Source organism: Triplophysa rosa, linkage group LG10 (genome assembly GCF_024868665.1).
Source record: "Triplophysa rosa linkage group LG10, Trosa_1v2, whole genome shotgun sequence".
Lineage (NCBI taxonomy): Eukaryota > Metazoa > Chordata > Actinopteri > Cypriniformes > Nemacheilidae > Triplophysa > Triplophysa rosa.
Window position 1 is genome coordinate 10,869,599 of NC_079899.1, and position 17,244 is coordinate 10,886,842.

Sequence of the window (17,244 nt, forward strand, 5' to 3'; positions counted from 1 at the left end):
GTTCAAATTGTGTGCATCACACCGTGTCCTAACCAGACAGGATGCAACGTCGCAATACATTAGAAAATGTATCTTTTCCATTATTTAGAGTTATTGTCCTAACCAGCTGCGACATGTCTGATTTTGTGACATTTGTTTGTGAGTATCTGGCAAACAAGCATAATGTGCTAAGTTTGAATTAGTCTCAGCCTCAGACGTCACGCCCACGGACCGTTGGCTAAACGTCTGATGCATAAGGCACACTTTTCTGGAAACACTTCAGCACGTTCAAAGTCGTCATATGATTGGTTGAATTTCACAGGATTTCCGGGAGACGTGCGTGTCGCGTTCTTTAACGCAGTAGTTCTCAAACTGGGGGCCGTGGCCCCCAAGATGGATCCGGGGGCCACAGATTTTGTGGCATTTTATGAAATATATAAATTGATCATAGATTTTATGCAATCAAACATCAGAAAAATAAGACCACCGGACTAAAGAATTGATGTTTCAGCATTGTTTTTGTTTAGATAAAAATGTTAAATTTAAGATTATAAGTCTTTATTTGGGGGGCCGCAAAGCGATGCACTCTACACAAAAGGGGCCTTACAACGAAAAAGTTTGAGAACCACTGCTTTAACAGTCCACCTGGGAACAACACGAAGCCGTCTGATCTAAGAAGTAAGCTGTTGTGTTTACAACGGTTGCTATAAGAATTCATGACAGTCGACTAAACGCTTAATTCTTTAAAGAATGAGAGGTTCACGGCATAAACTTATAATAATTTTGTTGCTGTTAAGTTTTGACACGTTCACCGCAATGTTCACCGGTCTGATACTGCGGGGACATTTCCACGCCTCTAAACATGACCCGGCACCAAACGAAACTTGATTGGTTGCTTTACCTGTCAGTCACATGGCCTCTTGGGCGGGCCTTGGCTAAGTTTGAATATGCGGATGTGCAGATGCGATTTAAAATAAAAGTAAAGGTTTTAACCAAATAATGACTTGTGAGATATGTATAGGTCGACATAAAGAAAAACAAAACCTGTTCTTTCCCCTATCATAAGGATGTGCTGGCACACTCTGACCCTCAGGTGTGGTTTGTTATATATCTTTTCTTTAGTCAGAGATCTGGATCTGTATACATCCTCCAGTATACAGATCGAACCTCTGATGACAGCTGTGGGGTTTGCGGTGTGTGAGAAGTGTGCAGATGTTGTTGATGGTGCAACCGTGTGTGCTTAAGATCCGTGTGTCTGTAGCATGGGAAGACGGGCGCTATCAAGGACCCTTTACTGGACGACCTGGGAGACTTTAACAGGATGGTGGCAGCCATGAAGAAAATCGGCCTGGATGACACAGAGAAGCTCAATCTTTTCAAAGTGGTGGCTGGAGTCCTTCATCTCGGCAATATCGACTTTGAGGAGACAGGCAGCACCTCTGGTAACCATTTATATAACTGTTTTACACGTTTTACCCTATGAAGTATGAAATGCCTTATTAGAGATCAGAGGCTTCGTGTCCTGGCCAAATCATTTTGTGTCCTTATCGAAAGCAAAAAGGCTCTGTGAAGTGACAAAATGGAAACATTTGACGGTTTAATATGTGGAGTAGGATTTTGGATTATTGAGATTTTACTGGGGGTGGGGCTACCTTGCAAAAGGTGGCAGAAATAGAAACCAAACAGAATGTTTTGTTGTGCATCAATTGTTGCAGTCACAGCTATTTAATACCAAAACTCAAGAGACGGGATTTATCGCTTGATGCTTTATTATGTCACGCTTGGTTTGGACACGGTATTACTTATACATACCTAAACAATTGGAACAATCGGCAAGAGACGTCATCCAATATATGCTAGACACATTCTGCTTGAAATGCAGAATACAAAAGAAGACATTTTAAAGAATGTTGGTAACCAATTCAATTGCATTGACACAAAACAACAGAGACATTTCTCAAAATATCTTCTTCAGTGTTTTATATAAAAAAGAGTCTCATTCAGGTTTTGAATGACATGAGGAGGAATAAATGATGACCATTTTTATTTTTGCTTGAACTATCGCTTTAATACATAATTTACAACATCTGAATTAAACATGTAAGGACTCTAGCGTCTGACTGAAATAATGAGAAAATGATGAAAACTATTCATCGTCACTATTACTGTTCTATACTTGAGGTTAGAGGTTTGTTCAAAGTATTCCAATAATTTCCGGAGCGCCATGTGTGACGTGGACAGAATATCCCAGAGTCTTGCTCCTCAGCAACCACATGGCTGTCAACACTCTGAGATCCAACTTGCAAGCAATTTTGTCTGTAAAATCTCACTTTAATTGCATCTTGCGAGCTACTTTAAGTCAGAGAGTGAATTTCCGTGGATGTGTGAAGTGTTATTTTATTATTTTAAAGCTTATGCCCATGTGATGACGCTCATTAAACTCTCACACAACATAACACGCATACACCACACCCTCCTCCAACTCCAAAGACCTCATTGGAGTGAAGCTGAGGGGTATGGGCGTCTTTCTACTTTTGGCAGACGTACATCAGGATTTGTTTTCCTTTTCTGATGAAGGTATAACACCTTTTACCACGCTGGCCTGCTCCATTTCTCCGCTCACAATGAGATCGCTATCCTGAGGCGCATTTCAGCCGGAAAACATGGAGCGTAATGTTATAGAGGTCTTACAGGGGGCCTGAAGACTATTATGTACAAACATAACATTTTTGAAAGGGTCTGAGATCCGAGATTGAAGGAGCACGCTTGGTTGAAACACTTTTAGCTCGTATACAGCATTGAGTTTCGCGAGTGCTTGGGGACCTGTTGTAATGTTTACAAATGTGTGTATTCTGTGCTTGGGTGCAAAATAAGATGTAAGTGTGATGAAAAGACTCGGTACTGGTTATTAAAAACGAATCTTTTATTTTGCTGCCAGGTGGCTGCATTCTGAAGAAGCAGTCTAGTCAGACTCTGGAATATTGTGCCGAGCTGTTGGGCCTGGATCAGGACGATCTGAGAGTCAGCCTCACCACCAGGGTCATGCTCACCACTGCAGGGGGCGCCAAAGGCACAGTCATCAAGTGAGTGACCCCACACATTTACCCTAACCAGTGTAAGCCTCCGGGTCACCCTTTTCTGTTTAGTTTGTCTCTTTAGGTCCTTTTAATGAGGATGATCAATCTTGTTGCCAAAAGCTCCCTCGAGATTCCTGCTTTATGTCATTCACTCCCTCTCATCTCAACGTCCCTGTCTTGCGAACGTCTTAGTATAACATTTCATCATCTCATCTGCATTCGCGCAATAGTTATGAAGCCTTCGTTCAGCCGCACGCAGGCGGGAGAAAAAGACGAAAATAGCTAATCGCAGCTTTTCCGTTAGAGATATGGTCAGTATAATCAAATGTGGCATTGACTAAATTGGCTAAGCAAGCGTAATAGTGTACTTGCCATTGAAAGTCATCTTCTGCATTTAAACCAGGGGTTCTCAACCTTTTTGACTCCAAGGCCCCCCTCTTTATTCAACAATATTCGAAGGCCCCCTTACCGCTCACAAAAATTCTACCCAGTAAAGCTTGATATTAACTGGAAAAGTGTTTTTTTTTTTCAATAAAAAATGGACAAATAATAAGAAATATCTTGTTTTTAGTTGGTTAAAAATTTATTTCAATGCTCATTTAGTCTCATTTTAAATGATTAGTCATCCTGAGGCCCCCTTGGAAGTCAAATGGGGACCCCTGTTAAGAACCACCGATTTAAACAGACGTATATTTATTGATTACGTAAGAGCAAGCGTGTGCAGATTCTAGCCGTTCCCCTTGGAAGCCGTGGTTTCTGGAAATTTTCCACTGATTCTCGTACGGTCTGCGTGGGGCGAGATGTAAGACTCGAGTTTGCTTTTCAACTTCGTGAAACAAAGTCACACTTCCTATTTCGCCTCACGGAAAGCCTACAGTCCAATTACCACAGTCGCGCTGTGATTTAAAGTAGTCGGAATTGGAAAAGCTTGATTGCCTCGATTGAAAGATGCCTTGTTCCGCGTCGGCCAGGTGGGCTTTTATATTTTGTGCCGTCTGAACGATAGGGCAGTGCTCGGTGGATTAATATTTAACTGAGCACAGATGCTGGGCTGGGAGTGTTTGCGCTGCATGAATAGTTGATGTTTGTCTGAGGGAGTGGCCTGGGGTCTTTTAGGTGTGATGAGAATCAAGTCGCACGAGGTTTCGGTGGCCTCTTCATTTGACTGCGAACAGATGCGAGCCAACGCGCACATGCAATATGCATTTTATGGAAAATAATGGGGACTAAATTCAAGCAAGGCTACAGTGACCCTTGCAATTCACACTGTCAAACACCAGATAGGGCAGCAGCTTGCGCTTGACAGAGCTTAATTTCAGAGCGCTGTTGTGATATAAGAAAAATGCAGTTAAATGCGACAGAGAGCGGATGACATTGAGAAAGAGTTGCGGAGGGAGCGCGCGCGGGTGACGTGCGTGCGTGCGTGCGACAGAGGGGATTCGCTAATGGCATAAAAGCAAGTTAATGAAAAGCGATCTCGAGATGCTAGAGATTATTGTGAGCCAGGTCCAGCTTTTATTAACTGCGCAGGCAATAAGAGTCACACAACAGGTATTCCCACAGCGGGACCCTGCCGCCGAGAGAGTGACAAAGCATTATCATTCAGCTCTGGAGTTTCATACGCTCGGTGGTATCCATACATCTCTGGAGGATCATGGGTAGCCACTGTGTCTTGTGATTATGACCATGTGTCTGCGCTGCTGCGCTTTAATAGGATTCTTTTATAGAGATTTATTTGTGTTTTCTCTTGTAATATCTTTCAAGCGTCACTGGGATTTCAAAGGCTGTTTTTGGTTTGCGTATGCGCATTTATCAAAGCACCCGATACAAACCAAGTTATAATGTATCAGCGCCCTTTGCTATGTACAGTTTAATTACGTAATTCATCTTAAAGAGGCCCATCGAGTCTTTTCCTTTTTATACGTTGCATAAACAACAAAGCTGAAAAGGGAAACGTTGAAATGAAAGTTTAACATTTTGCCTTGAAAGAGTGTTGTGGGCCTGGTTTGTTTATTTTGTATAGGTGTATGCATATTATGAAAGGTACTCTTTGAAATAGCGGCCTCCTAGTGCTTTTGGTGATTGTCAATTCTGAAAAAAAAAAAATTGTTGTGAAAAGAGCACAAAATTGTCCCAATTTGCTTTTGTCCCAATAAATACAAGCGCAAATCTAATTTCCTCTTGTGGGGAAGCGCATGTATTGTTACCAAACAATTCCACAGCTGCTAAAACTTTAGGCGGTAAAGAGCTTAATTATGTTTGTTTGCCCTTTGAATAACTGTAGAAACGCATTATTGTCAGGTCAAATAAAGTCAGGGGAGATTTTTCAGCAGCCTTGAGCGTCTTGAATCATAATGAAATTGAGAGGAAAATAAATGACATGTTGACTGGAAATTATTTTCAGCATCCTGTTTTTTTAGACATTTGCTTGGGGTGGTAAAACACTATCTGTTTTAGAAGCGCAGCGTTGGACTGAGTAAAAGAGAATAGACATGTATTGATGAGGTGGCATTAGCAGAAGCCCTGGCCCAGATATTCACTTCTCCTGCCCCACTTTGCTCCTCTCCAGGGTCCCTCTGAAGGTGGAACAGGCCAACAATGCCCGCGATGCCCTCGCCAAAGCCGTTTACAGCAGGCTCTTTGATCATGTGGTCAAACGGGTCAACCAGTGCTTCCCCTTTGATACGTCCTCCAACTTCATCGGCGTGCTGGACATCGCTGGCTTTGGTGAGGCTGTGTGTCAGAATAAAACTTACTTGGACATGTCAACTAGCTATTGCGTGAGATACTGTATGCGCAAAATGATAAAGTCTTTTATAGGGTGGGGCGAAAATCTGAGACCACTTGTAACCATGCATACAATTGCGTTAAAAGTTGAAAATTACCTTGAATTTCAGTATGTCAAGCATGCTTGAGTGAAAACCCATTTTGATTCTGATGGTCGTGGTTATCCCAGCATGATTTGACAATTTACCAAAGAACATCTTTTGTGCTTGAATGGAAGAAAACAAATTGTGCCTTTGTATTTTGCATGTAGTTAACACATTGTTATAAACTTGCTCACTAAAAAGTAATAACTTAAAGCAGAATGTTTGTTTTTTCATTGTGGTCTTAGATTTGACCTTTTTCTGAGATGTTTATCTGGCGTAAAATGTAAAGACATAATTTGGATTAAATAGAAGTTATTTTACTACTGAAAATAATTGGTTTGAATAAATAATTGAATAAATGTACAGATGTGCAGTGCTAGTCTAGGAGATGATGATAGTCTGAGAAAACTTCCATTATACACATTTGGGGTGTCACAATATATATACTGTATAATGTATGTTACATCATTGACAAAAGTTGTAATATTGATATCATATTAATATTTCACATATTTACATTTACATTGCGTTTTACAGACATATTGCAGACAATAAGTCTACAAATAATTCTAATATAAAAATAATAATGATAATAACAACAATAATAATTTATTATTGATGATGATATTGTTATTGTCAATTTTTTGGCCACAATAACTGTAGTGAACGTTATAGTGAAAGTCTGATATTGTGACATCTGATATGTACAGTAACGGTACAAAAGAAAGAGTTGGTCTCGAAGCTGTATAGGTGCTGATCTTTTATGCTGCATTTTAAAGTTTGGTAGGGAAAGACATCTGTGCCCTTAAATTATGTACGGATTTTGTTATGGAAAAGTATATACATTTTAGTGCGTAGCAAAACTGTATGCACGCACTGGGACATACTAAACGCGAAACGGAAGTGGCCGTTGTTGCCTAGACGACACTGTCCTTAACTGTCACGAACATCAAAATACAGCTCTTCCTTGCATTTAGGTATTTATTAATTTATTATTTTGCATGTAATGTTTACTGTATACTTACATTTATTAATTTAGCGAAGCATCTTTTATTTAATTTTATCAATGCAGTGTAGCGCCACTAAACTCCGACCTCCCGCGGTGAGTTGTTGGTAATAATATCAGCCGTTAAGTGTCCATGGATTCACACTTCGAATTTTCACCGGAAACAGTAGACCTTCCGGGTACTTTGAGAATACTCATTTCAGCATACTATGAATTGGGACATACTAATTCTATTTTCGAATACTATTTAGGGCGGATAGTATGCAGAATGGAACGCAGCATAAGTTTGTAACTGCCAAGACATTGCATGTCACACATGCTGTCTGTCAACAAGCCTTAACTTGTATGCAACCTGGAATAGTTTATTAATGTTAAAAGCAAGATAAAAATAGCACAGGATATGACTTATTGACTATAGTCAAGTCAACTTTATTTATATAGCGCTTTTTACAATTTTCATTGCTACAAAGCAGCTGTACATGAGACATATTGACTATAAGCAAAACATTTAAAGTTATACATGTAATAACAAGAAGGTGAAAACACAGAAGACAGCACCCACATACAAAACACTCCACACACACAATATGCACACGTACTAACACACATAGACACACAAATGCGGACGCGCAGACACACACACAGACAAGCACGCACGCAGACACACACACACACACACACAGTGAAAAGCACACATTTAATATAAAGGAGAGAGAAACACAGGTCAAATATTAGACAGTCTATAAAATCCTATATGCAATATTAATTAAGTAAAACATAAATATAGACTATATGATAAGTGATTGAATTCAGTATCTGTTGGCTTGTCCATATAATTAAATACATTTGTAGTATACGATTAGGGATAACTGACTCTCACTGTAATAGTAGACATAATTCATAAACTGCTTCTTTATTTTTCTCTTTAGAGTATTTCGAGCACAACAGCTTCGAGCAGTTCTGCATCAACTATTGTAATGAAAAGCTGCAGCAGTTTTTTAATGAACGCATACTGAAAGAGGTGAGTCATCAGCGCTATTGGGTTTTTCATTGTATTGATCAGCGTCTCCTCACTATGCCGCTCTATAAACCGCCACTTCAACACCGCCACTCAATCTGCATTTGTCGTACAGCGCCAGCTGAAAAACTCAGATTTAACGATTCCAATTTCACTCCTTTTGAGACCTTCCTATTGCAGAATATTAAGTTAAGCATTTTCCACTTTCAGCAAAACTGCTGCACACTTATCTTGTGTTTTTCCTCACCAGGAGCAAGAGCTGTATCAGAAGGAAGGCCTGGGAGTAAATGAAGTTCATTATGTTGATAATCAGGACTGCATAGGTCAGTGTCCCTTTGGCTACGAATATTAATGACCTTCCTCTGTTCCATTCATTACCGCATGCACTGTGGCCCTAGACATCTTCTTAAATATAATGAAGTCCTCTGCAGATAGAAAGTCGGTACGTCCGTCTTCTTCGAGCTTACAGAAAAGTTCGTGGCACTGAATGTGCAAACGTTCATGTAATATTACTGGAGTTCGTCGTTGAAACCTTTTAAGTCAGAAAGCTGTAAAGGCACAACAACAGAGCTGTCTGCAACACCGAAACGCACCAATAAAACAGATTTTGATGACATTTAAAATGTTTTTATGGAATGATATGCTTAGGAATTAATCGCATATATAAAATTTGGCCAGAAAAGCTCTACAATAAAGATAATTCAAGAACGTCACATTGTTTTTGCAAAGGAAGCCTACAAAACCAAAGCAAACCTTTTTGCAAATTATTTTGTAAATCTGTTGTGTTAAATCGCACTTTTAATGCATTAATCACGCTAAATTAATGCATTAAATAGACCGCTGTATTTTTTACTCTCTGGACAATACATACCTTGAATAAATATTCCAACAGAAATGCATGCTGGGTGCCAGAGATAAGACGGGAATGAATCGCGGGAGGGACAGCTCTCACATTCCCTGACCCTCTGGGGAGGGATTGGGAGATTAGATGAAAGCCACACTGTTTTAGTTTTTCAGTGACGTCTCAAACAGTGCAGGCTGACCCTAATCGCCCCCCCTCAGAAACAGTAAATTAATTCAATCCTAGGGAACACAGTGAAATCTCAACCTGGTTCACTGAGATCGGAGTACACTTTGTGCTAAGGTATCAGACCTTTCATCTTTTTAGCCTGCTTACATTTTAATCCATTATGGTTTAACGAAGATCTTTCATGTACGGCCTTGTAAAATCAACCAAGCTGTCAAGATAGCTCCAGCCGAACAGCTCGGGCGTGTTTGCACATATGCAGGTGGCCTAACATCACATCCCACCTTTAATACAGAGTGTGCAGTGCGGAGGTTAGCACGCGACACCTGCGTCGCTGGTGTCAATTCTATTCCGAAGGGAAAGAATCGCTTGTGCGCTTTTCATTTGGCAGCTCTGTTTTTTCTTAATTCTCCCAGCAGTGATGCAACGCATGTCCTTGCGTCTTCCAGGCGGACACGGCGGTCCTTTCCCCGCGTATCTTCTCATCAGTCACCTCACATTTATACCTTGGTGTCTGCTCATGCAAATACATGACTGTGCCTGTGTCCGCACCTTTCTCACCCGCGCATGTCTCGGATGAATTATGCATACGACGGATGCCTTCACGCTGATTATCAAAAAGGACCGCGTGTTCGCCCGTTTTGCATTTGTCCATTAAACTCGCTGAGTTCTGCCTCACTTTGGATAATACCTTCGGCGCAGGGATTGAATATGCTAATTTAGCATTCGCCTGTGCTTGCTTTCATTTTATGAAAAGTTTCTGTAATCAGTGCCAAAGTTTCAGGTGTATCGGGTTGTTTTGCAGATCTGGTGGAAGCAAAGGTGGTGGGTATCCTGGACATACTGGATGAGGAGAACCGGTTTCCCCAGGCCAGCGATCAACACTTTGCAGGGGAAGTTCACAGCAAGCACAAAGATCATTTCCGTCTCTCTGTAAGCCACTGTTTGGTTTTCTCTGCACTGCAAAAAACTGTCTTGGTATTTTTGTCTTTGTGTATATTTGAAAAAAATCTTAAATCAAGACATTCATCATTTATTTGACAAGGAAAGTGACTTAAGATATTAACACATAAAAATCATATAAAATAAACTTGAAGTAATTAAAGGGTAGGGATAGTCACACGAAAATGGAAATTCTGTCATCATTTACTCATCCTCTTGCTATTTCAAACCTGTATGACTTTTTTTTTCTGCAGAACACAAAAGAAGATATTTTGAAGAATGTTGGTAACCGGACAATGGCAGTACCCATTCACTTCTATTGTATGGACACAAAACCAATGCAAGTCAATGGGTACCGGCATTTTTCGGTTACCGACATTCTTCAAAATATCTTTCGTGTTCTGCAGAAAGAAAGTCATACAGGTTTGAAATAGCAAGAGGGTGAATAAATGATAGCAGAATGTTTATTTTTGGGTGAATTATTACTTTAATAAGGGGTAAAACTTTATTTAAGTTTGTCTTGCCCCATTGGCAGATATTTTAACTTGTTTTGACCACAAACTCACTGTATTTTATTTTTATATCTTAGGTCATTAAGAAATTCATTTTTGCATTGCAACAACTGGTGTTTGTATGTACTGTACACACAAAAGAAAGCTCAGAAAAGCTTTTAAAATAAAAATGGAAATTCTGCTCTTTACTCCATATGTCGTACTAATGTCCTGTATGAGTTTGGAATGACATTAGTATGATATCAGTTGACATTAGTATAGAATGTTTGTTTGTGCTGTCTTTTTATTAAAATGTTTTAAAAAGCATATCAATATGAAAACTCTATTTTGACAAATATATTTATGGCAGTAATATAACTACAACTGCAAGATGGATTGTGCTTTATTTCTGAGTGGGCTGCTTTTTCAGGTTCCCAGGAAGTCAAAACTCACAATCCACAGGAATCTGAGAGACGACGAAGGTTTCATTATAAGACATTTCGCTGGTGCAGTGTGCTATGAAACTGTAAGGCTCCCGTTTACTCAGAACATATTTTTTTCATGACAGTGTTTAACATGTTTTGCTTAATCAGTGCCTTGGGGGTATCCCTTGGTCAAGTTTTGGGGTTTTCTGAATAGTGTGTGTGTGCATGTATGTGGTTGACTTTGTGTTTATGACTGCACTCTGTGGGTTCTTTGTGTGTGTATATGATGTTCGTGTGTGAGCAGACCCAGTTTGTGGAGAAGAATAATGACGCCCTCCACATGTCTTTGGAGTACCTGGTGTGCGAGTCCAAGGACAAGTTTATCCGCAGTCTCTTTGAGAACAACTCCAATTCCAAGGACTCAAAGCAGAAGGCCGGCAAACTCAGCTTTATCAGTGTGGGAAATAAATTCAAGGTGAAGCTGTCCTTTAACTTTGAACTTGCATTCAGCTAATGGCCGGGAAACACACTTTATCATAGGAGTTAACAAGCATGAAGTTATGACAACATTTTTTTAAGCCCCAAGGCTTTGAAATATATAGACCTGGGGTGCTCAATCTTGCACCTGTAGATCGACCTTCCTGAAAGGCTTGGCTTCACCCACACTGACACACCTGCCTGTATTTTTAAGTGAACTCTAACACTATGATTAGCTGGTTCAGGACTGTTTCTGGAGGGTTGAGTTTGTGCACTGCAGGAAGGCGAATCTACACAAGTTTGAGCACTCCTGATACAGACTGTAGATTTTCCTCGGATTTGGAAGTTCCACAAAGCTTTATCTTGGGACCCCTGTATTTTTTGTCTTGTGGGTTTTTAAAGCTCATACCTGGTGATCTAATTCCTTTCCTTCTAAATTTTGCCCTTCTCTCCATCCTCCTCTCTTAGACTTCCTCCTGTTTCTTCAACCTATTCCTGAGAAAAGCAGTAATGTTCGGTGGCCAAGATATATGTAGAAAGAATGAAAAACTGAAGCGTTTGTAGGGTAAGCCTGGCTGAAAGATTCAGTGCCGGCACCACAGGGTTACTTACAGTGTGTCAACCTGTCACCTCATAAACCAATTAGAGTTATAAGTGTGCTCCCACCCTTCTCCACTGACCTTCTTCCCCTACCTGCCTGGTCTATTGCCATGTCTTTGTGTGAAACCACCTGGCACATTTTCACATTTCTCCACAGTAGCTTTTCTTTTGCCATTAGAGAGCTCTCTGGAAACAACCACAGTATTAATTAATCTAATGTTCTGGTAATCTGGTGTTAATGGTCATGACATATGCGTACAAAGACGTTCATAGTCAAATCAATCACATTGTATGTCTGTAAATGTCTGTCAAAATCTGTTGAACTGTTTGCATGAAAACTATACAGCTGTGTATAGAATTACAGTTGCTTTTTAGTGAAAATTACTGATATTTTCCTTCCATTGAACCTTTATAGACTCAACTGAACCTTCTGTTGGAAAAGCTTCGAAGCACAGTAAGAAATATTATATTTATATATTTCAGGTTGTTTACACTGATTTAGGAAATGTAACATTGTTAGTAATTATGCAAGAATACAAAATATAGGCTGTAAAAATAATTTATTTCAGATTTTTTGGTGATCATAGCAGCAATATTTTTTTAAATGATGACGAAAAGATGGAGAAGTGTGTCATAAATTGGAATAAATTCAGATGCTCTGTGTAAATGACTGCAGCTTTGGGACTCACAGTACAATATGCTGCATCCTACACAATTTTAGAAACAGAACACACACAAACCAACGCAAACAAAGCCGTTGTGCAAGATCGTCTTGGTTACGTATGTAACCTCAGTTCCCTGATGGAGGGAACGAGACGTTGTGTCGAACCGACAGAATGGGGTTTGATCTTGAGAACCTATAATCTCCGATTGTACTTTTTAAAGGCCAATGAAGTTTGCGAATGGCAGTGCATGCCAGTCTCCGCCCCGTACATACGGGTATAAAAAGGAAGATGGCGTGCCCATTCATTCACTTTTTGGGCTGAGGAACCTGCAATCCCGGTCGCTGCAGCGGACGGCGAAGCGTTGTTGCAAGGACACAACGTCTCATTCCCTCCATCAGGGAACTGAGGTTACATACGTAACCAAGACATTCCCTTTCTGTCAGTCTCTCGACGTTGTGTCAAACCGACAGAATGGGGTTCCTATAAGAAACGGCGCTGCGCCGCGTCACGATTTCCAGCGGAGCGACACTGACCGGCCTGGGCGAGTCACAAGTGAGCGCAACTGCGAATTGTAACCTTCCAGTGGTGTGTAGTAAGACATCAATGCATGGATCACGACGAGAGGCTCCTACTAACGGCCGTACAGGTGGTGGCCTTTGCTACTCTAAGGGCGAGATAGCCGCCCGACACCGTAAGGGACACTGGGAAACGCTACCCCCTCGCCTGAAGGGAGAAAGCTACGGAGACCACATCTGCCGTAGGGAGAATAAAGTGGAATACCTACATGGTCTCACCAGTGGGGAGAACTCATGGGAGTAGTAGTGAGATGTCCCAACAAGGGTTCACAGAAGCGGTGGAGTCCACCGAGGGGAGATCACAGGTTCACCGATAGGAGAACCAAGAGTGAGGAACGTCAGACGGGACTACCGAAGAAGGGGAGTCACTACGTGTGGAGCACTAGCTCAAGTATAAAGGTTTGCCTCGTGATGGAAACTCACCTATACTGGGCCTGGAATATGAGCCGCTCCGCCCGGCTCGTAAGCTCGAAGTGCTTAGTGATGGATGGAATGCCTATACTTTCTCCAGTGGAGGAAGTAGGGAAGCTGGAACAGCGCACTGACTCACCTGATGAAGGGTAGAAGGCGCTTTGCAGGCGTACGCCCAGCCGGTCGTCGGTCTTACCTGGTGTGTAAGACGCGGGCAGACACCGGCTCTACACGAAGGTTGTAGAACCTCGAGAAAGTACTGGGCGTAGCCCAACCCGCAGCTCTGCAGATGTCTGCCAGAGAGGCACCCTGAGCCAGTGCCCACGAGGAGGCTACACCCCGGGTGGAGTGAGCCCTCACTGCCAGTGGGGCACGGGAGATCTTGGGATCGGTATGCTAAGGTGATGGCGTCCACGATCCAGTGCGCCAATCTCTGTTTGGAGACAGCCCTCCCCTTCTGCTGTCCTCCAAAACAGACAAAGAGCTGCTCAGAGCTTCTGAAGCTCTGCATGCGGTCCAAGTAGAGGCGTAGGGCGCGTACTGGACACAACACGGAAAGGGGTTGGTTCTTCCTCCCCGGAGGGGAGCACCTGCAAGTTCACCACCTGGTCCCTGAAGGGAGTGGTGGGAACTTTAGGCACATAGCCAGGCCGGGATCTCAGCACCGCATGGGAGTGCCCAGCCCGAACTCAAGGCACACGTTGGACACAGAGCGTGCATGCAGAACCAGAACCCCTACCCTCTTGATGGAAGCGAGCGCCACTAGGAGAACCGTCTTCATCGTAAGATGAGGCAGAGCGGCTTCTCCTATGGGCTCAAATGGGACCATACCGAGGCCCACAAGGACCACATCAAGGTCCCAAGAGGGTGTGGAGCGCGGTCGTGGAGGATTCATCCTCCTAGCGCCCCTCAGGAATCTGATGACCAGGTCGTGCTGACCGAGAGACTTACCCTGCCACAAGGTCGTGATGTGCAGCAATGGCGGCGACATAGACCTTGAGGGTGGAGGGAGAGAGGTTGCTCTCTAACCTTTCTTGAAGGAAGGACAGCACAACACTGATCGCACAGCTCTGTGGGTCTTCCCTGCGGGAAGAACACCAAGACGAGAAGAGGCGCCACTTGTAGGCGTACAGTCACCTAGTGGCTGGGGCTCTTGCCTGAGTGATCGTACTCACGACTGCGGGATGCAGGTCACTCAGGATCTCCTCGTCCCATCCAGAAGCCAGACGTGGAGGTTCCAGAGGGTCTGGTCTCGGGTGCCAGACCGTGCCCTTCCCCTGAGAAAGAAGGTCCTTCATCAGGGGAATCGGCCAGAGGGGAGTTGTCGTCAGAAGCGTCAGCTCTGAGAACCAATTCTGGTTTAGCCAGTGGGGCGCAACCAACAGAACTTGATGCTCCTCTTCCCTGACCTTGCACAAGACCTGTGCAAGGAGGCTCACTGGGGGAAGGCGTACTTCCGCTTGTCCCGCGGCCAGCTGTGCGCAAAGGCATCCATGTCGAGGGGGCCTCGGTCAAGGAGTACCAAAGCGGGCAATGGGAGGTGTCCAGGGAAGCAAACAGGTCCACCCACGCCTGCCCGAACTGCTCCCAAATGAGCTGGGTGGCGCGGGGATGGAGTTGCCATTCTCCACGGAGCGTGACCTGCCGAGAGAGAGCGTCGGCTGTCTGGTTGAGGTCACCCGGGATGTGAGTGGCACGCAGGGATTCCACCAGCTGCTGACTCCAGAAGAGGAGGCTTCGGGCGAGTTGCGACATCTGCCGTGAGCGAATGCCCCCCTGGTGGTTGACATACCCCCCTGCCGTGCTGTCCATGCGGAACAGCACATGCTTGCCCTGGATGAGAGGAAGGAACATCTTCAACGCAAGCCAAGCAGCCACCAACTCTAGGCAATTGATATGCCATTGCAGGCAGGGTCCCGTCCAGTGCCCCGACACTGCATGCCCGTTGCACACAGCACCCCAGCCGAGCAGGGAGGCATCTGTTGTCACCACAACGCGCCTCAAGACCTGCCCCATCGGGACTCCAGCCCGGAGGAAGGACATGTCTGTCCAGGGGGCTAGGGTGCGACGGCAGTGAGACATGATGTGAATACGCCTCGTGCCATTGTGCCACGCTCTCCAGGGAACTCGACTCTGAAGCCGATACTGAAGCGGTCTAATATGCATCAACCCGAGCAGCACGACTGCCGTCGAGGATGCCATATGCCCCAGGAGCCTCTGAAAAAGTTTCAGTGGGACCGCTGTGTGCTGCCTGACGAGGCTCAGACAGCGCAGCATTGACTGGGAGCACTCGGTGGTGAGACGCACTGTCATGGTAACAGAGTCTAGTTCCATACCGAGATAAGAGGTGCTCCGCACGGGGGAGAGCTTGCTCTTGTCCCAGTTGACCTGAAGGCCCAATCGGTCGAGGTGCTGTAGCACAATGTCCCTGTGCGTAGACAACAGATCTAGCGAGTGAGCCAAGATAAGCCAGTCGTCGAGATAGTTGAGGATACGCACGCCCTGCTCCCTGAGGGGAGCAAGAGCAGCCTCCACGACCTTGGTAAAGGCACGGAGAGACAGGGCCAGACCGAAGGGCAGGACCTTGTACTGGTATGCTCGACCCTCCAAGGTAAACCGAAGACATGATCTGTGCCGTCGGAGAATCGAGACATGGAAGTACGCGTCCTTCAGGTCGATTGCCACGAACCAATCCTGATGTCGGATAGACGTCAGGATGCGCTTCTGTGTCAACATTCTGAACAGAAGCCTGTGAAGGGTCTTGTTTAGAGTGCGCAGATCCAGGATAGGGCACAGCCCCCCACCTTTCTTGGGGACAATGAAGTAGGGGCTGTAAAACCCAGAAGACATCTTGGCCAGAGGGACGGGCTCGATCGCCCGCTTCGGACCTCCGCCCGAAGTATGGGAGCATTCTGGCCTCGCACTGCGGTGAACAGAATGCCCCGAAACTTGGGTGGGCGCAAGGGAACTGGAGCGCTTGGCCGAGACTGATCGTCCTCACTAGCCACTGTGACGGGTTGGGGAGCTGTAACCAGGCCCCCAGATACCTTGACAGAGGAACTAGTGTGGAGATATGCAACCGTGGGGGGAATTTCTGTGGCTGGCAGCACGGCTGTCTCACCAGGGGCGGGACCCTAGGGAGACGAGCGGGTCTGCTGATTTACCTGCCTTAAGTCTTCGCTGCACGACACACCATCGAGTGGAGAGTGCTGAAGGCTGCGGCATCAGCATGACGCAACGTCGGGTAGAGGCTGTTGCATACTGGAAATGCCCAGGGCGGAAGGAAGCTCTCTTTGTGATAAAGTGGGGACCAGGCCCTGAAGAGGGCCCGGCTTGAGGTGGGACGAGGCAGGGATTGTCCCAGTGTGGCTTGACAGCGGTGGTGTGGCTGGAGCTGCGCCCGATGTCCCCAACAGGGCCGCTTCTTCTAGTTCGGCTGACAGGGAGTAGATGTTTTCCTCCTGCTGGGGACCGGGTTGCGGTGGGGTAGGATGTGCTTGATGGCCTCCGTCTGCTTCTTCCGTGTCACCAAACAGCCCACTATGCGCGATGGGCTCATCGAGAAAGCGAACTTTCTCGGCGTCTCGCATCTGCTCAAGGTTTAGCCAAAGGTGTCTCTCCTGGACCACCAGAGTGGACATCATTCGACCCAGCGCGCCATCACCTTGGTCGCCCGTAGAG

The 17,244-nt window shown here is 44.6% G+C and overlaps 1 protein-coding gene across 1 annotated transcript in view; it reads left to right on the forward strand.

Moving 5' to 3' along the window:
• myo6b (myosin VIb) overlaps nt 1-17,244 on the forward strand; it is a 77,094-nt gene that overhangs the window by 24,623 nt on the left and 35,227 nt on the right. The window contains exons 11-19 of the mRNA XM_057344142.1: nt 1,241-1,421; nt 2,918-3,062; nt 5,626-5,783; nt 7,862-7,953; nt 8,201-8,273; nt 9,783-9,910; nt 10,841-10,936; nt 11,140-11,310; nt 12,328-12,366. Coding sequence (XP_057200125.1) covers nt 1,241-1,421; nt 2,918-3,062; nt 5,626-5,783; nt 7,862-7,953; nt 8,201-8,273; nt 9,783-9,910; nt 10,841-10,936; nt 11,140-11,310; nt 12,328-12,366 — 1,083 coding nt within the window. The remainder of the gene's footprint in view (nt 1-1,240; nt 1,422-2,917; nt 3,063-5,625; nt 5,784-7,861; nt 7,954-8,200; nt 8,274-9,782; nt 9,911-10,840; nt 10,937-11,139; nt 11,311-12,327; nt 12,367-17,244) is intronic.